Source organism: Gadus morhua, chromosome 13 (assembly GCF_902167405.1).
Source record: "Gadus morhua chromosome 13, gadMor3.0, whole genome shotgun sequence".
NCBI lineage: Eukaryota > Metazoa > Chordata > Actinopteri > Gadiformes > Gadidae > Gadus > Gadus morhua.
The window spans coordinates 4,342,134-4,365,298 of NC_044060.1; the positions used below are offsets into that span (position 1 = coordinate 4,342,134).

The following is a 23,165-nucleotide window of genomic DNA, read 5'->3' on the forward strand; positions in this document are numbered from 1 at the left end:
GTAAGATCAAGAATGTTCACGACAAGTTGTTCCTCTTTCACCACAGATCTATTGTGAAACAGTGGAACAATGCGGTACTATCTGGCCTATTGCGTGAACCGTCGAACGGAGCTAAACTGTATGCCTAGGTTTGCCAGGGCTGGAGTTTTCCCTCCATTATAGTATAATGATCACGAATAACTATGAAGTATATAGAAGAATAACTAAACAAGAATGACTATGATGAAACTGTATGTATAGGTCCTGTCAGGGCTGGAATTTTCCTCCATAATAGTATAATGATCAAGAATAACTATGAAACAGAGCATTTTGTAATACTATCGTGTGCAATAATGTGGAGCCTTGATTTAGTAAACGATAGGTTATTTTAATAGTTCCCTGATGTCTCTTCTTAGAACACTGAATGGTTAGTCATTATTAGACTAACCTCGTTCGTATAGCAGGGATTCATAATTGCTACCTACATTAATCTCAATGTACCGGTACATTAAGTGGTTTATGTAGGTCATGTTGTGGGTTATATTTGTAGATCTTTGGTACTCGTTTCTATGTTACCTGTTCATTGTAGGCTACACAATAAAGTATGATGGTTAATTGTAAAACAACCTACTTAGACTTGCTCCACTCTTAACCACTGGTTATGAAAAACTCATGTTAAATAACAGACAAGGAGAAGATGTTTTTTTTGCAGATTATTTTATCATTGAAAAATGTGTAAGAAATATTTCCTTTGATAAATACAAGCATCTGACAAAAGCCTCGTATAGAAAACAAAACCATAAGCCTTTCATTACAGTCACAAAACACATATATAAAAAACAAACAAAACATTACAAATATCCGCCAAGCTATAGTATGTACATAATTGCATATTTCATAATATTAATATTAACATTTAAAAAAAATAACGATACAAAAACAGAAAAACAAACGATAACTTAGAAAGCGAACGCCGCTCACGAGCCGCGACGTACGGACGCCACGTTCAGAGGTCACGTGACACGCCCTGCCTCGAAGCCTCACACACCCGCCGCACACGAGCAAGTGCTAAAAGTAGCGCTGTGTCAAAACGGGGCCACGCACACACACACACACACACACACACACACACACACACTAACAAACAAACAAACAAACAAACAAACAAAGGCTTCTTTGATAATAAGAGCTTCTCTGACACGCCAGGAATAAATAAAAACAAAAAAATGATGATCGATTCTAAAAAAGAAAATGGGGGCAGACATTGTTTGAGAAGCTGAACTCGGAGGAGGCGATATGTATTCAGGACGCCGCTCTGCCGAGGTTATTCTGACAGCGGAGCGTCTGCGTTTCCTACTTCAACAACTCTTCTCCCCTCCCTCTCTGATCCACACAACACACACCGTACCGAAATAGCAATTACTGCATCAATGCGCTCCTCCTCAAGGAGCAGGCCCCCCCCCCCCCCCCCCCCCCCCATGCCCCCCAGGGAGCCACTCCTCCGCTCTGAACCGGTCGTCACCCCGCCGCCCTGACGGGGGGGGGGGTCACGCCCGGCTGCTCGTCCCCTCGTACAATTATTGCATAAAAAAAAAAAAAAAAACATTATTTTTTCCGTTAAGTTCAAAACACAAACTTATCCTTCGACGTTCCCGCTCCCCTTGCCGATTTCACCGCACGACCGAAAGAACGCAGGGTTTCCGGAGAACCACACCGTTCCTTCCTCCGACCAATCCGACACAAACGGTGCGGCGACGTTGTTGAAAACACCCTGCTCTTCCCTCAGACCTCCCACCTCCTCTTCCTCAGAACGAACCCCGACCTCCGTGACACGACCTCACAGACAGGCCTGGTCCGGACCGAGGTCCAACCCCACGTCAGGTCCTCTCTCTCTTTCACCTCCCACTCATCCCTGCCTCGCTCGCCCATCAGCACACAAAGACACACAAGACAAGACGCCCGGGCTGGTTGGGGTCGCCGGCTAGGAGTCCTTGAGCATGTTGATGCGGGCGTAGATCTTGAGGGCGGGGCCCAGCTTGATGTTCATGGTGCTCATCAGGTGGTCCTCCTTCAGCAGCAGCAGGGCCTGCCCGTCGATCTCCTGGGACCGGAACTCGTCCGCAATCTCCTGGCAGCCTGCGAGGGGAACAGACCCGTCACTGACCCGATTCAACGCCGTCGTTTTTAAAAGGGGACATATTATACCACCAGGTGTGGGTGTGATCAACGGTCACCAACCGGCCTCTTCTCACATCACTAGTGGGCGTGTCCACCTAGATGTGTGCTAGATAGATGAGCAGACGTTTGCTACAGTCCACTGGGTAGGCTGGTAGACTGATCTATCCAGCACACATCTAGGTTGGTACGCCCCCTTGTGTTGTCAGAAGAGGCAGAATTTCCAAACGGCTTGTAATCACTTTTAATACCTCATGTAGTGAATCATCTGGCGACATGTGAATCATAAGGTACACTTGCTCATAAATATCAGGCTGGAAACTCGTGATTCATTTTGGACTTCCAAGGGGCGTCGCCAAGGGGCGTCGCCAAGAGGCGTCCCCAAGGGGCGTCGCCGAGGGGCGTCCCCAAGGGGCGTCGCCAAGGGGCGTCCCCAAGGGGCGCAGCCCAAAGAGGAGGTCCCCTCCGGATCCCATTGGACAGACTGTCAACCAATCACAGAGCGACCCAAACCCTTCAGCGCACAGAGCCCCCACTGACCGGGCAGGGAGCGGATGAACTCGGACACCTCCTCCACGTTCCACTTGGTGGGGTCGCAGGGCAGGAAGTGGCGGGGGGACGCGCCGCCGCCGCCGCCGCCGCGGTGGTGGTCCAGGTCCCGGGCCTCGAGGACCTCGGGGTCCGACCCCCGGCCGGACTGACGGAGGACGCGGGCGGAGGTGGCGGCGGCGGCGGGCGGGGCCACCGGTGGGGGCCCGTTGGCGGGGGCCGGGGGCGGGGGTCCGGAGCTGGCGGCCGACAGCGGGGACGGGGGCTCCTCGTAGCTGGACATGTCGGAGCAGGGCGTGGAGCCGTCCTGGCTGGGCTGGGACGCGTGGGGGGACGACACCGAGCCGCCCTGCGTCTGGTGGGGGGACGGGGGGGACTTCTGGGGGACACGGGGGGGAGAGAGGGGTGTTAGGGAGAAGTGCTACACATTTTGTAGTGTGACGGGTCACACTGCAAAGGGCTGAAAGCAACACACACACACACACACACACACACACACACACACACACACACCGACGTCAGCTAATGCTGACGTCTGTCTGTGTCTGTGTGTCGTGTGTCGTCTGTCTGTGTGTCTGTGTGTCTGTGTGTCTTTGTGTCTGTGTGTCTGTGTGTCTGTGTGTGTGCGCCAATCTTGGCCGGGGCCAAACACAGGCCAGACGACCGCAGTGGCGCCGTTCGACCAATCAGAAATAAGGGTCATAAAACGGTGATTCCGTGATAGTTTGGTTCCCTTTAATGTCGTGTCACTTCCCCTCATTTCCCATCAGGGATTAATAAAGTGCGTTTTATCTCTTCCAGGAAACACCGTAAGAGTTCTGTTAATCCGAGTCATTATGCAAGCAGCCGAGTCAGCGCCTCGCGACATCGGAAGGTTAATGGAAAAGAGGAAACTGAGTGAGAAGAAGCTGAATAATCCATGGAGCCACACGCCGCTGGGAAGTGCAAAGAGGACACTTCTGATCAGAGGGGGATAGGGAACTTATTACCACAACAACAGTACACAGTGTGTGGGTGTGTGTGTCTGTCTGTGTGTGTACGTGTCTGTGTCTCTCTGTGTGTGTCTCTCTGTGTGTGTGTGTGTGTGTGTGTGTGTGTGTGTGTGTGTGTGTGTGTGTGTGTGTGTGTGTGTGTGTGTGTGTGTGTGTGTGTGTGTGTGTGTGTGTGTGTGTGTGTACGTGTCTGTACATATGTGTGTGTGTGTTTGTGTGTGTGTGTGTACGTGTCTGTACATATGTGTGTGTGTGTGTGTGTACGTGTGTACGTGTGTGTGTGTACGTGTGTGTGTATATATGTGTGTGTGTGTACGTGTGTGTGGTTTGCTTGTGTGTGTGCATTCAAGAAGTTGGATCTGTGCAACGGAACAAAGTTCAGCAGATTCCTGTTTTATCAACCGATTCTCACATAAGCACAAGTAAAAGATGAATAAAGAATCAGTGAAAGGACGAGATGCAGAGACGCGCGCGTTGGAGTGCGAGCAGCAGCCCCGTGGCCCCTCGGGGTCCGTACCCGTTTCTTGGCCTCGCTGGGGGGCCGGGCCTGGGTCCTCTTGCGCCAGTGGTTGGTGGGTTTACTCCTCTCCGGCCGAAAGAGCCCCATCCTCTTGGAGCAGCCCACGTTGTACCTGGGGCCAAACACAAACACACACTCTGCTGTGAGGACCACCCTGGAGCGACACACACTCTACGGTGAGGACCACCCTGGAGCGACACACACTCTGCTGTGAGGACGGCTCCTTTCTCCCCGTTCCCTTTGGACCCATCTCCAGCTAGACTCTGCATAGCCTCGCCCGTTACCCCCCCACAACCCTCTTACGCACTTAGTGTATGTTGTGCGTCCAGAGTCAGGACGTACAACACACAATAAGTGCTAGGGCTGTAACGATACGCGTAACGAAAGTGAAATCGCGACACTCAAAGCCACAAGCCTGTCTCGCGGTGTGAGAAGGCAGAAGCGCGATATGCCCTTTTGAACTCTCCGTTCAAATTGTCAGATTGAAATTTGCTAATAATTTGTCTAAATATTAGTCTGCTGACAGCACCCCCTCCTATCGATGCCGTAAGTATGCAACGAGATGCCCTCTCTGTGATGACAGCTCTCCGTGGCTACGGAGGATTGCATTTCTCCACAGCCGTCGAAGTCTTCATATGTGATATGACCGACATTTATCCAGAGTGGGCCCAGCGCGAAAAAAATTGACCGTGTGATCCTGTCTCTATTGTTTTCTGTGATTTGACAGGCAGTTGGTCTGCTTATAGGTCGGAATGAAGCGGCCACCGATTATTAACAGGATGGGTACTTTATTCTACCGGACTCGTTCGCTTCTTCATTAGACACACGCTACCGCTCGCTCTCCTCGCTTGTCCACTCACTCGCTGACGTCACTCACACACAAACATACGCACACTGCCATTCTCGCGCACACACATATGCTACTCCTAACACTATGCCTCGTTATTGCGACGTTCATGTTAGACGTTCATGTTTTTTCCCCATCTATTGAAAGTTAGGCTGTTAAACATGTTGCATTCTATACGGCCTGATTATGTCATTATTTAAGCTACATAGCATAATAAGCCTTAAAAAATAGTACTTAGCATTGTGTAGCATCTTATCCTAGTTGTCTTTGTTGTATACAGGGAATGGGTTAACCTAGTGATTGTTAGTGCTTGGCACTCGGTTCTATGAACATCCTTGCTGTACCGACAGCGATATATTGTTTCGCCTTCTTCTGACAAATTTACTTATTGTATTTTGCTTTGGGTAAAAGCGTCTGCAGAATGCTCCATACCGGGCCTTCAACCCCTTACCACTCCAGTTATAAACACGCTCTTCTCTATAATCAGATCCTCTGAAGAACTAAATGGAGTTTATTACTGCATGGTGCACCTTTAACATTATTTACATCTTATTAAAATAGTCTATTGAAGTTAACAATAAAACAGCAGACAGGAACACAATCATCTGCTCCACATGAGATGTTTCCCCAGCGCTATGTGGACCCTCCCCCCCAGGCCCCCCGTTGGAGACCCCTCTGGACGTACCTCTTGGCACACACCACGGAGCAGAACCGCTTGGAGCCCTTGAACTTGTAGGCGAAGTCGACCCAGCCGCAGTACTCACAGGTCAGCTTGGGCTCGTCCTCCTCCTCCTTATCTGGAGGGGTGACACACACGGGGGTTACAACACACACACACACACACACACACAGGTTACAACACACACACACACACACACGCGCACACACACACAGGGGAACCGTTATAACACACACACACACACTCAGGGGTTATAACACACACACACACACACACACACACAGGTTACAACACACACACACACACACACAGGGCTTCAAGCAACACACACGCACACACACAGGGGAACCGTTATAACACACACACACACACACACACACACACACAGGGGTTATAACACACACACACAGGGTTACACACACAGGGCTTAAAGCGACTCACAAACACACACACACACACACGGCAAGGGGCCTACCAACCACCTGTTTCCACACTTTCAACGCAATTCAGCGTCCACTAAATGACTTTGTTAATGCCAACCAAGAACCAGTTAGATGAGCAGTGCAGCCTAAAATGAGATATTACCTTATTTTAGAATAGGAACGGTCAAACATTTAAGAATTAGGGAATCATTTGATTACATTCCTCTTAAAAATGGTAGGAGGGTATCTGCAGATTTCAGCAAGTCAAATTTAAGACCTTTTTAATACCACCTTGAATGAAATTTAAGACCTAAAACACGCAATGGTGGGGGGGATCCTGCTGTATTATAACCCAAGCATAGCATGTGTGTCACTCAATGAGACTCATTCACCAACCCATTGTCGCAGACTAGCTAGCAAGCACGCAGATAATCGTTTATATATGCAGCTAGCACGAAAGAAGCCTCTCTATGTCCTTCCTGAAAAGTCCAACTAGAAAAATAATGCCCCGACAAATTAAAGACCTTGAGTTACAGTATTTAAGAACAGCATATGACATTTGGAACGAATTTAAGACTTTTCAAGGCCTTAAATTTAGAAACATGAATTTAAGACTTTTTAAGACTTTTTAAGGATGTGCGGACACCCTGATCGTTGTCCCGAGACGGGATTAACGCCATGTGACCCTTCCGACGGCGGCGTTGTCTGCTGGGCGAGCACACGGGTACACTGCTTGCTCCCTTGAGAACCAGGGGGACGGGCATGAAGGTGGAGGCGCGCATGTGTGGAGGGGGGTGGGGGGGGTTGTACCGTGCTGGATCAGGTCATCAGGCTCAGAGTCCGTGTTGGCTGCGTGGCTCGCGGGGGTCTTGTCCGGGTCGTCTGACAGCTGGTGGTCCGACTTCCTGGGGCTGTGGATCAGGACGGGGAGACGCTCCACCTGGGGGGGGGGGGGGACTGTGAGCCACTGGAGAGACCACTAGGGGTACTGGTACCAGCACCACCAGGGGTGGTGCCATCAACAATCCTAGCACATCATTCTAAATGTAGCTCAAATGCTGCTATGCTATAATGAATGGGTTGTTTTGATTAATGAAATAAAAAAACAGAAGGACTGTGACGGTATTTATTTATTTAACTAGTCTAGTAACAAGCTCAACTACATCCTTCATTTGTGGTAAATAGATTAAAATAGACGGCATACAGATTGTTATAATGCATTAGAGCTAGTTTTCTATTGGTATGGTCAAGCTTGTGAACAAGTGAACAAGATGGACTCTTAGTTCAGACACTAATTTCTTTCTCTGCAGTTCAACCATATCGTGATGTAGTGATCGGTATCAATGACATATTTGCCATTTGCTCTAAACTACATCGGTTGAGCAAGGCGACAGATGTCCAGTAGGGGGCGACGTAGCTCAAAACCGAACTGAATTATCATCTCTCAACTGTCATTCCGATCTTTCGCAAAATCTTTAAGCACAGCTGTTCTGACCTTACTTAAGTTGGTCCAATAATTATTACAATGTATGCCAGCCCATCTAACATAATTGATTCTACACCGAAATTGTAGACTAGGAATAAAGGCATATTAAAAAAATACATTAGATAGATTAGATATTTGCCCTACCATAAAATTATCAGAGATGGGTGTCTACCCAGCAATTGTTGGTGGTTTTAATCAGTTGAACAGATTCAACACGGTTTTATTGAGTTCTCTGACACCTGTACCGTTTCCTCAGCACTACACGCCTCCAGACTATAAATCACCCGCTCCTACAACGATAACCTGCTCTAAATAGGCTTCCTAAACAGAGGGTGATGATGATGGTAATGACGATGAGGAGGAGGAAGGGGACAGTGTTTACTCCCTGAACGGTCCCCGAGGGGAGGGGGGGACGGGGGCTGCTTTGGGAATGATAGGTTTGTTTACTACAGTAGGGCCGCGTTGCTAGGAGAGGAGAGACCAAGGGAGGGAGAGACACACGGAGATGGGGGAGAGAGGGAGGGAGAGAGAGAGATACACACAGAGATAGACAGAGACAGAGATACAGAGAGAGAGAGAGAGAGAGAAAGAGAGATGGAGAGTGAGAAAAAGAGAGAGATCGAGAGAAAGAGAGACGGACACAGAGAGTGAGACAGAGAAACTGACACAAAAACAGTGAGACAGAGACATGCAGACAGAGAAAGATGGAGAGACAGACGAAAGGATAAATGCAGACAGCGGTAGAGAGGGAGAGAGCGGAGAGAGCGGGGAGAGAGGAGAGAGAAGAGAGTGAGACTTACACACACGGGGAACGGCTCGGCTCCCTCCTGGATCACGAAGCCCTCGATGACATGCGTGAGCACCTGCGGCTTAACGATGGCCTGGGGCGGCTTGTTCTCCCCGTTGTGCGGCGCGCTGGCCGTCACTGCGGGAGACTCGTCCCCGTGGCCCGAGGTCATGGCCGGGGGAGCGGGCTGAGGAGCGGCCGGGGGAGGGGGAGTCCGCGGCTTCTTGTCCGAAACCCCTTCTGCTGTGGCCGGGAGAGAAGCGCGCTTTAGCCGGGGTAGAAGCGCGCTTTAGCCGAGAGAGAAGCGCGCTTTGGTGATCGATGCAAGCGTTGATTCGCTATAATATTAGCTTAGTAAATGTATAACTGCAGGGGAACTTGTACAGCCCCGCCTTTCCCCAACATGTCCCTATGAAGCGCACTTATGAGTGGTAACGTTAAACAGCAAACGTGTTTTTTTATCCACCTGCTTTGTTTTGTAGTCCTGAGATCCACCTGCTGACCCGCTCAAAACAAGCAAACCGAGAAATAATCCACACACGACCGGCAATATGTTCTGTTTTCCCGAGTAAATGAGTCAATTAATCAAAGACGAGTCCAAAGACAATTGGCGACAAGGCTCCCGATCGACTTAACTTTTGCGAAAACACAAAAGCAGCGTGTTGCATCCGACCAGAAACGCGTTGTTCCGTTACTCCCATAGAGTCAGAACATCCACATTAAGCCGGCAAACACATCCACATCAACCCGGCGAACACTTCCACATGCACTTGGCGAACACATCCACATCCACCCGGCCAGACGGCTCTGCTCCCCCGATCCCCGCAGCCGACAGTCGGCGTGTGCAGCAGCTGACTGACGCGCTCCCGCTGGAGAATCCACCGTGGAGACCCCGAGCGAGGCGCCGCCTCCCTCTCCCTCCCTCCCCGATCACGTCCCCGCGGTTCCCCGGGGCTACGGCGCGCCTCAACACCAAAACCCAGGCGGCTCTTACGGGCAACCACGGCTCATATTTTCCAATGGAATGACGAAACTAGGGACGGATTTACATTTAAAAATAATTCATTTCCGATCGTGGGCTTTAGGAAAACAGCCGAGCGCTTATTACCGTCTTAGTGTAATTTAGTGAAATTGTTCGTCACTTTTTAGTAGCCCAAAGTCCATCTGACCTAATGTATGGTTGTGACCGTTAGTCCACAGACGAAGTCCAACCTCCTCGCCAGACGAATAGGCTTCAAATATAACCTAAATATAACTTTTCCAGCCTTTTTTCTCCAGAAATGTTGGTCTAATTGATACACCGCATGGTGTACTTTAGAATAGATTCCATAAGTCAGCAGGAAGTGGGTTCCCTGGCCCGGTGGGGAGCGGTACAGCTCCCTGACAATCACACCCCAAACCACCGACAACGCAACCGTTGGAACAACAAGCACCGCCTCCACAGCCTCCAACTGTCACCCAAGAAAACATCGGTCTCTCTCTTGATGTAATGCTTATGGAATATCATAACATAATATGATACAGAAAAGTACAGACACATACTTTGCTGTACACGAACCTCCCTGCGTTTAATTAACCTAAAAATAAAAAGTTTTATATCTGAAACGATCAGCCTGACTGAATGTGGTGACAGCACAAAAAACAAAACATGAGTGGGCTTGATTCCTGGCAGACATCTTGCAGTGAATCAGCGTAAAAGCCTTTAAAAGAGCAGAAGACAGCCTGTATATGTTACCGGCCCACCCGTTTATTTACTTTACTTGTGTGGTCACAGATTCTATACGATCTCCGGGATACGAACATATTCCAGACCTTTAAAAGCTTTTCTATACGTTGCCTTAGATGGAAAAGAGTTTTGGTGGAGGGTTGACTCTGAATGAGACGAATACATCAAAGAAAAGCTATTGCACACGTGAGCCTGTCCAGCGCTCAGTCCCAGTTACTGATAAAGCAGCCTAGACACACTCAAGATAAAACCAGAACATCATGTCCATCCGTTGTGAAAAGACACCCCTGCTTTTATTTTGAAAGTCAAAACATCCTACGTCTACGGACCTCCATGTGATTTACCGTTGTTTGTGTCGAGACGAGTGCACCTTGTTTACATTTTAAGCAATATTATCACACTGCTCGGCGCCATATGGTGAACAGTGTACATGCTGAACCGTATACACGACGGCGCAGTAACTACAGCAAGGAAACACAATCATTCAACAGCTGTCTCCCTAAAGCTGGAGCTAGCCTAGGCTCTAATGAGACCCTCTCTCGCCTCCGCTCCCAGGACTGTGACCACAGGTCTCTGGCTCCATAGGGGACACAGAAGAGGCCGGATCCTTATAGAGTTGTTTCGATACCGATACCAGTGTCGTAAATTCCTCAGATACTTCCTAAAATGCAGCGTTGGGTATCGGCGAGTACGCAAGTCTATGTGCCGATCCGAGACCGTCACGCGAGTTGATTTACTACATAGGCAAAGAACATCACAAACACATGTAGTATTATGCTGCGTTTGGAGGTGGAAAATCGGAATAAGATACTCCATCTACCACCTGGGTACGTTAGAGGCACCAAATCATAAAAACGTGGACGCATGCATCCAAGAATACAAATGTATTGTAATTATCATTGTTAATTATAGATAATTGGAAGTTATATCGGTCAAAAATTGACAGTGCTATTAGTCTTTACCATGCTTTATGATGTATCTGCATATAGTCGGTATCGACCGATACTCAAGTTCAGGAAACGGTATCGGGAAGGAAACATTTTCACGGGAATGTGGAGTTCCTTACCTTGCGTGGGCCCAGCTGGGGGCGCGGGCACGCTGGCCTTGGGCTGCGGTTCTACGGGCTTGCTGGGCTGGGGTGGAGGTGGAGGTGGAGGCGGTGGTGGAGCTACGTGCGGTGGTGGTTGCTGCTGTTGATGCTGCGGTTGGAGCTGCTGCTGTTGTTGGTGGTGGTGGTGGTGCTGGTGCAGGTGGGCGAGGTGGAGGGGGTGGGGGTGGGGGTGGGAGTGGGGGTGGGGGTGTGGCGAGGCCGTGGAGGTGGGGCCGGCTTCTCTTACCACCAATGAGGTGGGCTTCTCTTTACTGGCTTGGATCATTCGAGAGGCCTGAGAAGCAGAAGAAAAAAAAAAAAAAAGGGTAAGTCACTTTTTTTGAGTAGAGCTCTTAATCACAGTCACAGACTCAAAGGGCTTCACAGACCCACATTAGACGATCACCCCCCCCCCCCCCCCCCCCCCCCCCCCCCCCACCCCCCCCCCAGTCCTAAGCCCTCTAAAGGATAAGGAGCCCCCCCCCACCCCAAACCCAGAGGTAAAGGAATCTTTACCTCTCCATCCGTCAGTCTAGAGGTGATAAGGAGTGTGAGGAGGCAACTCAATAAAGCAACCAAAGGACAAGGAATCTATTGAATAGGCTTTGGCATGCTGTTGAGGTGTGTTCCAGATAATGACATATTACATCCGTTATGAGATGACCTGACGGGTCTAGATTCATGAAATCTTAGAATGCATCATTCATGAATACTTAGAAAGCATCATTCCAAGTATTCAGGATTTTCCTGAATACATGGTAGCACATGGCTGTGAAGAGCTGCCTCCCGGGTCTCAACCCAGCCATTCTGCTTCCAGCTAGGATTAAACGCTGTGGCTGGCACACACGCCAGTGAATGGCAGTTCAGTTTGACAGTTGTAATTATTTGCACACTAAAGACCGAAACGTGAGAAACACGATCAGCTCGTCAGGAGACCAAATGCAAATCATTTTGTTAAGTGTCCTCTCACGGGAAGTCCCTTCCTTCCCACCCACACGGATTACAACGACACCCAGCACGATGTTTCAACGTGACAAATGGCACAAATATATAAAATATGCATTTTTAACACTCAATAACACTATTGACGAGTCCTGAAAAGTAGATATTTGATATTTACTAATTTAATCAAGTCCTTCAGCATGTTTATAAAAATGTACTTTAATTCAGAGACAGGTCATTAAGGAGCAGGTGGGGGTTAGGGCTTAAGGTGTCAACAGGAAGGCTCCGGCCATTGGGGTTCAAACCCACAACCTTCTCCACTCACCACATACTCAGAACTCACAGAAACAAGAGAAACGACCCCCGGCACACTCTGATAACGGTGTTCACACCGCGTAACCAACGTGCAGCACCGATGAAACGGTTCAGGTGTGAGAGAACCCAATGAAACCGTGTTGAATCTGTTCAACTGATCAGAACCAACAACGTTTGCTGGGTAGAAACTAGGGCTTTGACTTTTGCCCAAAAATCATATTCGAATTTCGTTTGTTTATTAATATTAATATTCAAATATTTAATAATAATATTTTGACCATTAAATGCCTTCAGTAAGACCTGGATTGGGCTTCGCGAGGTTTGTTCGTTTTGTTGCTATGGTTACCGGTCTTGCGTGATCCAACGGTTTATTAGGTTTCTAATAAATCGCTGTCTAATCAATACTTCATTCACTGCCTCTTCCGTGGTCATTACAATATTATGAATAGACTGCATGGGTTCTCCGACGTCCCTCCCTCTTGGCCTGCCCATAACAGGTTCCAATATTAAGGGCTGCCTAATATTAGCTCAAATTTTTATTTATTTTTTTGATATTCTAATTATATTCGAATAACGAAGTTCGGAGTCAAAGCCCTGGTAGAAACCCATCTCTGCTAATATTACGGTTGGGGCAAATATCAAACACGCAATGTCATTTTTTTTTTTAAACATGCCTGTATTCCCAGTCTACTATTCTGGTGTACAATAAATGATGTTGGTTTGGACCGGCGGGGTCCAGCCCCCAGAGCAACGCGTGTCCTCCCCCACCACTGCGGGCTCTCACCGTGGGTTGGATCTGCAGGTTGATGGCGGTGAGCTGCACGGGCTGGGCCTTGGCGTGGCCCAGGGACGCGTGCAGGGCCTGGGGGTTGATGGTGGAGTGGAAGATGGTGGCCTGGTGGGGCCCGGCGGGCGGGTGGGGCCCCGGCTTGGGCAGCACGGGGACGGGGTGCGGGCAGGGCTGGATGGAGGCCGTCTGCAGCAGCTGGCCCTGGGCCCGCTGGGAGGACTGGGCGCTCTGCTGCATCACAAACTGGTGGTGCTGGTGGTGGTGCTGCTGTTTGTGCTGGGTGACCAGAGAGTGGGGCCCGATCTGGGTGTAGGCTGAGGGGAGAAGGGAGAGACGAAGGGGGTTACATTGACATTGAAGGCTTTCCCCTCTGAGGACATTAGGATCTTCCGATACGCAGCCCAGATTCTACCTCAAGTCGTGCTCCTAACTCCAGACAACACAACCTGCATATGAAACAGGGCTTGGACTTTGGCCCAACTATCATACTCGAAGTTTGTTTGTTTATTAATATTCAAATATAATATTTTGACCATTAAATGCCTTCAGTAAGACCTGGATTGGGCTTCCCGAGGTTTGTTTACCGGCGTTGCTATGGTTACCGGTCTTGCGTGTTCCAACGGTCTATTAGGTGTCTGATAAATCGCTGTCTAATCAATACTTCATTCACTGCCTCTTCCGTGGTCATTACAATATTATGAATAGACTGCGTGGGGTTCTCCGACGTCTCTCCCTCTTGGCCTGCCCATAACAGGTTCCAATATTAAGGGCTGCCTAATATTCGTTCGAATTTTGATTTATTTTTTGATATTCAAATTATATTCGAATAACGCAGTTCGGAGTCAAAGCCCTAATATGAAACAGGCAGGGGTCTTTAACATAAAGATCCCTTTAGGACTAGGTACCCTGCATATCAACATGAAGGGTTGGAACTTGGCTTTTATCCAAAGCAGCTTATAATATGTACATTTTTCAGAAGAAGAGAAAAAATATACCGCTGTCGGTACAGTAAGAATGTTCATAGAACCAAGTGCCAAGCACTATCAATCGCTAGGTTAACCCATTCCCAAAGCTAGATAGGATATGATGCGACACGATGCCAAGTACTATGTTATGCAATGCGTGCGTACATCAAGTGCCAGGACGTACAACACACAACAGCATGAAGATAGTCAAACTCAAACTCAACTACCTCTGAATTCAAACTCAAACTAGGCCAAATGTACATAGCATCAAACTGAAGTCTCACTCACACCTTACTTCAGCCAACTGTATTGGCAAGAACTAGTGTTGATTCATGACTCTTTCCTGAATCCCACAAACTACTGTATTACCACCTTTGTAGTGAGATATGGCGTCGGCAGCCATTATAGGGACTTAAAGATCGTAGCCCTTTATACAGCACGGTCAAAGAGTCCAACGTTGCACAACACATAATGGGGTGCCATTTCCTCTCCATACTTCACTGACAGACATCATTAGCTAAACCACGTCTGCCTAATGATCACCTTCAACCTATTTCCTCCTTCTCAAATCTCGGAGCACCAAGCAATCACACAACCCCAAAATATAAACGAAAGAAAAATGTTGTTTTGTTGCCTTAGCCTTCACCTCGCTGGCCACCACCCCCATCCTGTTGAAAGACGACCCCGCTGAAAGACAGACGTTCTGGGGTAGTTTAGCCTCTCCTGCCATTACTCAAAGACCTCGTCTACCAGTGATCCGTCGCCACTCGTCAGAGCCGATGAGGGACAACCCGAGGGCCCGGACATGGCTCATTTATCATGGATCGCAGGACGTCGGGTTGGGGGCTGGGCTGAGGGGAAACTGGTCGGCTTATCCATTTTGACTGAGAGAACCCTGTTGGCTAATCCAGTCGAGGCCTAGCTTCACCAGTGGAAGCTCTGCAGCGGAGGTAGACGCTTCACCAGTGGAAGCTCTGCAGCGGAGGTAGTAGTAGCTTCACCAGTGTAGGTAGTAGTAGCTAGCTCTCCAGTGGAGGTAGTAGTAGCTTCACCAGTGGAGGTAGTAGTAGCTAGCTCTCCAGTGGAGGTAGTAGTAACTCTCCGGTGGACATAGTAGCTTCACCAGTGGAAGCTCTCCAGTGGAGGTAGAAGCTTCACCAGTGGAAGAAGTAGCTTCACCAGTGGAGGGTGAACCTCTCCAGTTGGGGTAGTGGTTCTCTGCTGGAGGTAGAACCTTCTCCAGTAGAGGTAGAACCTTCTCCAGTAGAGGTAGAACCTTCTCCAGTAGAGGTAGAACCTTCTCCAGTAGAGGTAGAACCTTCTCCAGTAGAGGTAGAACCTTCTCCAGTGGAGGTAGAACCTTCTCCAGTGGAGGTAGAACCTTCTCCAGTGGAGGTAGAACCTTCTCCAGTAGAGGTAGAACCTTCTCCAGTAGAGGTAGAACCTTCTCCAGTAGAGGTAGAACCTTCTCCAGTAGAGGTAGAACCTTCTCCAGTGGAGGTAGAACCTTCTCCAGTGGAGGTAGAACCTTCTCCAGTGGAGGCAGCGCCACCATAGTCTAGGGCAGTCGTTCTTAAACTATCGGTCAGGATGGACATGATGCAGTTGGAGGTGGCCTGACAACACAAGCAAAACGTTGAACACACTGGACACAGAACTCACCAAGGCCTATTCTTTCTCCCACAGATCCACCAAGTTGGGCCGTAGGAACTCTAGAAGTAGTCAATGGTGAGTCACCAGTCACACCCCCACACACAGAAAGTAAATGTTCCCCACACCACCCAGGAAGCAGTGAGTACAGATGACTCATGCTCTTATTAGTACATCTTTTAAAAAAAGTCTGAAACAGGATCATCCCACGTCCCCCCCCCATTCTCTGAAAGAACCAGACTCGCCTCTCCCCAGGGCAGACAGCGAGGCGCTCTGCCTGTCTTTCTGTCTGTCTGTCTGCCTGCCTGCCCAGGGGAGAAGCGAGTTCTGATGGAGCTGACGGAACCCCCCAGCGACAGCTTGTGTCGTGTGGATACGTCGGTGCAGACACAACACTACAGGGACATAAAACACAAACACGTCCTCCTGTAAGCCGACGACGACGGCGAGGCAGAACAACACCAGCCGTGCGCACCCCCCAAAATCCCCTCCCCTCCCCTCCGCACTGGATCCTGCGTGGGCGACCCTCCATCTGGTTTCCAACAGTATTTACCCCCCCCCCCCCTCTTCTCGTGAGGCTGCAGCCACAGTCCGGGCCCTCATGTGGAAACAAATAGTAGACGTTCCTCCAGGAGTCTTTTGGACTGTCATCAGACTGCCCTGGGAACGTCTGTGAATGTGTGTTTCTGCGGGATTAGCAGTCTGTGTGTGTAGGAGAGTCTAATGGGTTTTGGGGGGGGGGGGGGGGGGGGGGGATATTCTAGTGGTTATGCTGCTTGACTACCGGTCGTAAGGTTCCCGGTTCGATCCCCGATGTCTAGAGTCTAGCTGTAGGCGTCCTTGAGCAAGGCAGCTAACCCCTAACTCCTCATCGATGCCTCCTCAACTCTTTGGTCTACTTGGACCAAAGCGTCTGGTTTGAGTGACAGCAGATGGTGAGTGGTGTGCAGGGACACGCCCACCAGCCGCCCGGCCTCGACGGACGGTGGGCCGAGCTGGGGGTCATCAGAGGGTCCTTAGGTCACGTGTGGCCTCAGGATTCACACCCCAAGCAGACGGTCAGCAGACACCCAGAGGACGGGGGGTCGAATCGATACAGGGGGGTCGATTCGACCCCCCGTCCCCCCACCCCCAGGGGGGCCTGGGGGTGGGGGGGAGGTCTGAGACCGAGGGGCGGATAGGACCATCAGCTCTCCCAGGGATCCGGACAGCTTTCTCAGGCTCGTAATGAGGACCAGAGAGGGGCCAGGGAGGAGAGGAAGTCATTTAAAACCATAGCACCCCCCCCACCACCCCTCCCTCTCCCACAAGGCACCAGGATTATGGCCCGCTCGCCTACAGAGGCGCACACACACACACACACACACACACACACACACACACACACACACACACACACACACACACACACACACACACACACACACACACACACACACACACACACACACACACACACACCTTTATACATCCATGTTTGGACTCGCTCCAACACACACGGTAATCTTTACATACACATCCTCTATGGCTTCAAAACACACAGCTTATGTCTAACCCTAAATGACACACACACACACACACACACACTAGCCTTTGTGTTATGTTAGAGTTTGTAGCGCTGCAAGTTACTCCCTACCGCGTAGTCCCTAAGGAGAGAGTTTGGTCCAAAGTGAAAGACAGTGAATCGAGATGCTTGTTGTCAGGACGTGAGGTAGGGGGCTAGGGCAGGATACCGAGGGAGGGCTATCGGAAGGCTGCGACGTTAGGGCCATCGCACACGGTCGTTTTCAGGCGGGAGTCAGGCCTCCTGACCGACAGCATTGTGTTGCTCACGTGTATCAGAGGTGACAACGGTTTCATTTCCCATGTGATGAAATTCATTTTTAAACACCTCGGAAAATCCCTGATTCCCCACACACACACACACACACACACACACACACACACACACACGGTCAGCCGTTTGTACGAGTTCACCATCAGACTGTACAACTCACCAGCAGGTGAAGAGTAGAAGAGTCTCTTCAGACCCTGTCACCCGTGCTCTATGAAGGGTTATCTGGTATACGCTGTACACCATCCAGAGAAAGGTACACCTGTACACAGCCACCGCGCCCTTCAAACCCTGCGGTGTAAAGTAGTGGCAGCATGGTAACAGGGTGATCGGTGCACTGCAGCTTCCTTTTCCCGCCTCCTTCAACACAGCGTTCGCTTTCACTCCGTTTCATCATACGGTTGGGAACAGCCTGCTTCCCTTGAGCAAGGCACGTCTTCAAACTGTCACCGCCCTCCGTTCACCACTGAGCTGCGATTCTTTACGTGTTCAAACCGAGCACGACTACTACATGTTAGTTCAACACCCCTACACTTTGACGACAGCGACAAAATGTGTGATCTTAATATGATTGTTCATGTCATTGATAACGTATTGGGCAAAATGCTTGCACACTGATTGTAAAATGTGAATATCAGCATAACACACAAAGAAGATGACTACTTGGTCCTTAAATCTCACCTCAAAAAACACAATTTGGCATTGATTAATTAATCTCTACGTACGAAGGGACATAACATAACTCCTCAATCAAGCAGGAGTTTTGTATTGAACGTTTTGAAAGACAGTTCTGGTCGTACCCATGGAGTACAGCCTCTATTTCCTCACACACACTGAGACAATGAGTCATGTGTTTTCCTCATGGGTTTTCCCAGATCCAATGGACCAATGGGGAAATCTGGGCTCCCCACTGGGAGTGGGCCACACACACTGTGGGTGTGAGAACCTCTTATTGTGTCTGGGCTTGAGATACACGTGTGTGTGTGTGTATGTGTGTGTGTGTGTGTGTGTGTGTGTGTGTGTGTGTGTGTGTGTGTGTGTGTGTGTGTGTGTGTGTGTGTGTGTCTGTCTGACTGAGTGTGCGTCCGTGTTTCCATGTGTGTGTTGGTGCCATTGCGTGTGTGTTCGTGCCTGTGTGTGTGTTCGTGTTCGTGCCCGTCTGTCTGTCTGTCTGTCTGTCTGCCTACCTGTCTGTCTGTGTATGCCGTCTGTCTGTGTGTGAGCGAGTCTGTCAGCGTGCGTGTGAGAGTGTGTGTGTGTCTACGTGTGTGTGTGTGTGTGTGTGTGTCTGCGTGTGTGTGCGTGTGCGTGTGTGTGTGTCTGCGCGTGTGTGTGTGTGTGTCTGCGCGTGTGTGTGTGTGTGTGTGTGTGTGTGTGTGTGTGTGTGTGTGTGTGTGTGTGCGTGCGTGCGTTAGCAGGGTGATAGCCGCGGTTTGCCAAGAGGAGGTGACGACAAACGCTGAGGGAACAAAACGGACCGCCGAGCGGAACAGCTGCTGGCCCCCGGTCCATTCAGGCGCCCCCCCCCCCCCCACACACACACACACACACACCTTCTGTGTTCAGGGGGGGGCTGTTCCCATAGAGGCCCCCCCTCCCTCCGCTGTCTGAGGACTCCATTACCACCTCTCACCATTAGCAGACATAACAACACACACACACACACACACACACACACACACACACACACACACACACACACACACACACACACACACACACACACACACACACACACACACAGGGTCTTTGATACCAAAAACTCTAGTCCAGGGCTCGGGGTATCACCGTGGCAACCCACGCCGGGCAGTGCCTCGGTGCCGAGGCGTTTTGGGTCGTAGCGGTGCTGAACATCTGGTCCAGTCTGGGGGAGAGCTCTGGAGAGAGGCCTGTACCTCCAGGGCTCCAGAGCGGCCTTGGGGCTGCTTCAATACATGAAGGATTTGTGTTTGTTGTCATGGTCACACACACGGATGCACAGGCACACGCACACACACACAAAAGAGGCACCTACCCTCCCACACACACGCACACACACAAAAGAGGCACCTACCCTCCCACACACACACACACACACACACACACACACACACACACACACACACACACACACACACACACACACACACACACACACACACACACACACACACACACAAAGAGGCCACCACCCTCCCACACACGCGTGTGTTAACAAAAGGTTAAGCCCCATCATGGTCTTGTAGCGGGCCCTCAAGCAAAGATCATTTGCATGCCCTTATTGTTGGCCGTGTACTAAAGAACTCCTCGTTAGTCCCGCCCACCGGGGGCCGCTGCCTGGGTCCCCTGAGGACACCTGTCCCTCAGGGCCGGCTGCCACGGCGACCGCCCAGACACGTGCGGTGGCGGGGATCCAGGTTCGCTCTGCCCTCATCCCTGCTGTACCATTTATGTCAAGTGAGCACAAGTCGCGCACGCACGCACGCACGCACGCACGCACGCACGCACGCACGCACGCACGCACGCACGCACGCACGCACTCTTGTGTTCACTTCTCGCTCCGTGGTAAAGACAACAGGCTATCGATCACCATTATTGATCAGGGTACCTTATGACCCGTGCGATCACATGACATCATACCTCAACAGATGCCACCGTTTCACTCCTGGAGCACCGAAGGTCGCATCCGTTGGGATCAATAAAACAAATGACGTGTTGCATCATTAAACCCCTCCAAATCTATCAGAGGTGTAGAGCTCCGCATTGACACGAGGGGTGGAATAGTTAATTCTCAGGAGACCTTAAACCGTCCTCAAATCTCAGTCTAATGCCCGGGATTGAGTGCTTTATGAACCCCAGACAGGTCGCTGTATTTATACTGCTCCGTATAACTTTATGATCGCTCAGCAATCGGTGTGAGAGCCGCGCTGACGGAGTTCATGATGCACACAGCGAGCGGCGTGGCCTGTCGACGCCTGGCGTATTAGCTGCACTGTTAGCATGTGTGCCGCTCCGTCTACGTGTTAGCATGTGTGCCGCACCACCGTCAGCGCGTCAGCTCGTGCTGCACCTTTAGCGTGTTAGCACGTGTGCTGCATCGTTTGCGCGTCAGCTTGTGCTGCAGCGTTAGCGTGTTAGCATTTTAGCGTATGCTGGTGCACTGTTAACGGGTTAGCATGTTAGCGTATCTTGCTTCGGCATTAGTGTTAGAATGTTAGCGTACGTTGCTGGACCGTTGGCGGGTTAGCATGTTAGCGTATGTCGCTTCACCATTAGTGTTAGCATGTTAGCGTATGTTGCTGGACTGTTGGCTGGTTAGCATGTTAGCGTATGTCGCTTCACCATTAGTGTTAGCATGTTAGCCTGTGATCTGCGCCGTTGGCGTGGTGGCTTGTGTGCCGCTCTGTCAGCGCGCGCTGCCCCGTTGCCGTGTGGAGGGCGTGGCGATGCCGCGTGGGAGGGGCGACGTTGCCGTGGTGACGTACCCGGGGCGATGAGCGGCGGCGCGGCCGCCACGTTGTTGTTGTTGTTGTTGCGGCTCATGTTGATGGCGCGCACCTCCGGCTCCGCCTTCTTCCCCGCCTCCGGGGGGCCCTCCGCCTGCCCCGCCCCCTTCCCCACAAGCCCCGCCCCCGCGGCGGCGCCCTGGGGACAGGGGTTGCGGATCATGGAGGCCGGCTGGATGGGCACCGGGCCCTGCTTCAGGCTGAGGGCCTGAGGGCCCATGGAGGCCCCCTGCTGGCCCCGCATGGCCAGGTTCTGGACCTGGTTCTGGACCTGGTTCTGGAGAGGAGGAGGAGCAGGAGGTTAAAGGTCATCCCAGGGGAAGCCATTTTTTCTTTGTGTATTATTACCATTAGCATTGTTGTGCAAGAAGTCATGATATATTTGTAACCTTACGCTCAATATTGAGGGAAATAGCAGAGAAATAGCAGAGAGAGGCACAGAGAGACTGAGACAGATGTAGAATAGAGATATACAAGTATAGAGAGAGTAACAGTGTAGTCTGCTAGACAGAATCTTCTTGAATTATTAGCCTAAGGATTATTGTGCAAGAAATCATGACGCTTTGTACCCTTATACTCAATATTGAGGGAACTTGCAATGCAAATATCCCCAATATGTTTCAATGAGTTCACTGAAATCGGACTTTGGTATTCTGTGTGATGCAATGCCCTCTAGTGGCTGAGCCACGTTACTACAAGTTCAAACGAGTTGAATCCCGTGGAAATCAAAGTGGTATCACAACGTCACGTTTACAATATTTGACAGTAAACAGCACTATAATAGATTAACATCAATCCATATCTTGCAAACCAAGGAATACGCATTCCTTAATAATTTGCATACATCGCGATGGATCTGCATCCGTAATTTTCGGATACCCCATAATATATATGCAAATATGTGCGCGATTCAGATGGGTTCAAGCAATAAGAGGCAATTCCTTTCCAAGGAAACCAATCTGTCTGTCTTTTTTAACGTAAATAAATCTGAATAAAGTCACGTCAACAGGTACGAGTTCAAATGTAGCGCGCTTCGTTTGCTATATATTGTTATACCCAGTAATGCGTGCCACTGTACCCAGTAATGTATGACACTATTCCCAGTAATGTGTGACACTATTCCTATTCAAGCCAATCAGAAAGTCCTGTTACAGCAAGCCCTGTGACTGATTGGTCAGAAATGATAATCAGCCAATCAGAAAAGCAAGCTCTTTAACTCAATTGGTCCGAGACGCTGATCAGCCAATGGGACGCGCCCACTAAAGTAACCTCAGTTTCTGATTGGCTGAAGCCGGTCCATGTGTTGCGCTGCCAGGGGACACGGTACCTGGCAGGACTGCGCGGAGCTCTCTGATTGGACAGCCGTTACCGTGGCAGTGGGCGTGAAGATGAGCTGAGACGACAGGGGGACAGCTCGGCCCAGGCTCCTGGCAACCTGCTACACACACACACACACACACACACAGGAGACACACACACACACACACAAAAACACACACGCGATTGAAGTCTTTCCTTCATGGAATGTATTTGGTGTATGCTTACAAAGAAATGGAAACATTAGAGAAATGGTACACTATGAATAAAAATGGAGAAGGAAGGAAAGAGTCGCTCAGTCAAAGCCCAAGGTGCCGTTGTGAAAGTATTAAAAAGCAAGAAATCAAATATAACAAAATCGATGAATAAATCAAAAGGCCTCGATCGAGGAGACCCATTTCATCCTGTCCCCCGAGAGCTGGACGTAGTGAATCCAAAACGGCGTCACACTGACTCCATCACTGGCCAGCCTCTCAAACCGAACCTATTACAGCACGCCAGTACCTGTAATTCAATATCAGGTACTGGAGTGCATGAGTGCCTCACTTCAGAACAAGTAGCTCACACCCCGACAGCACTCAGTGAGTGCGTTGAGTGTCTGTGTGTGTCTGTCTG

The 23,165-nt window shown here is 50.1% G+C and overlaps 1 protein-coding gene across 11 annotated transcripts in view; it reads right to left on the minus strand.

Moving 5' to 3' along the window:
• Positions 1 to 1,553: 1,553 nt before the first annotated feature.
• phc2b (polyhomeotic homolog 2b (Drosophila)) overlaps positions 1,554 to 23,165 on the minus strand; it is a 42,314-nt gene continuing 20,702 nt past the window's right edge. For 7 of the 11 annotated variants that reach the window (XM_030374139.1, XM_030374141.1, XM_030374136.1 and 4 more), the window contains 10 exons: positions 22,561 to 22,671; positions 21,213 to 21,510; positions 13,294 to 13,613; positions 11,229 to 11,547; positions 8,450 to 8,679; positions 6,974 to 7,103; positions 5,748 to 5,859; positions 4,213 to 4,327; positions 2,695 to 3,082; positions 1,554 to 2,115 (listed from right to left, as the gene is read on the minus strand). In XM_030374139.1, the coding sequence (XP_030229999.1) occupies positions 1,961 to 2,115; positions 2,695 to 3,082; positions 4,213 to 4,327; positions 5,748 to 5,859; positions 6,974 to 7,103; positions 8,450 to 8,679; positions 11,229 to 11,547; positions 13,294 to 13,613; positions 21,213 to 21,510; positions 22,561 to 22,671 (2,178 nt within the window). In that variant the 3' untranslated portion in view covers positions 1,554 to 1,960. The remainder of the gene's footprint in view (positions 2,116 to 2,694; positions 3,083 to 4,212; positions 4,328 to 5,747; positions 5,860 to 6,973; positions 7,104 to 8,449; positions 8,680 to 11,228; positions 11,548 to 13,293; positions 13,614 to 21,212; positions 21,511 to 22,560; positions 22,672 to 23,165) is intronic. The other 4 variants (XM_030374138.1, XM_030374135.1, XM_030374134.1 and 1 more) reach the window with 4 other exon arrangements.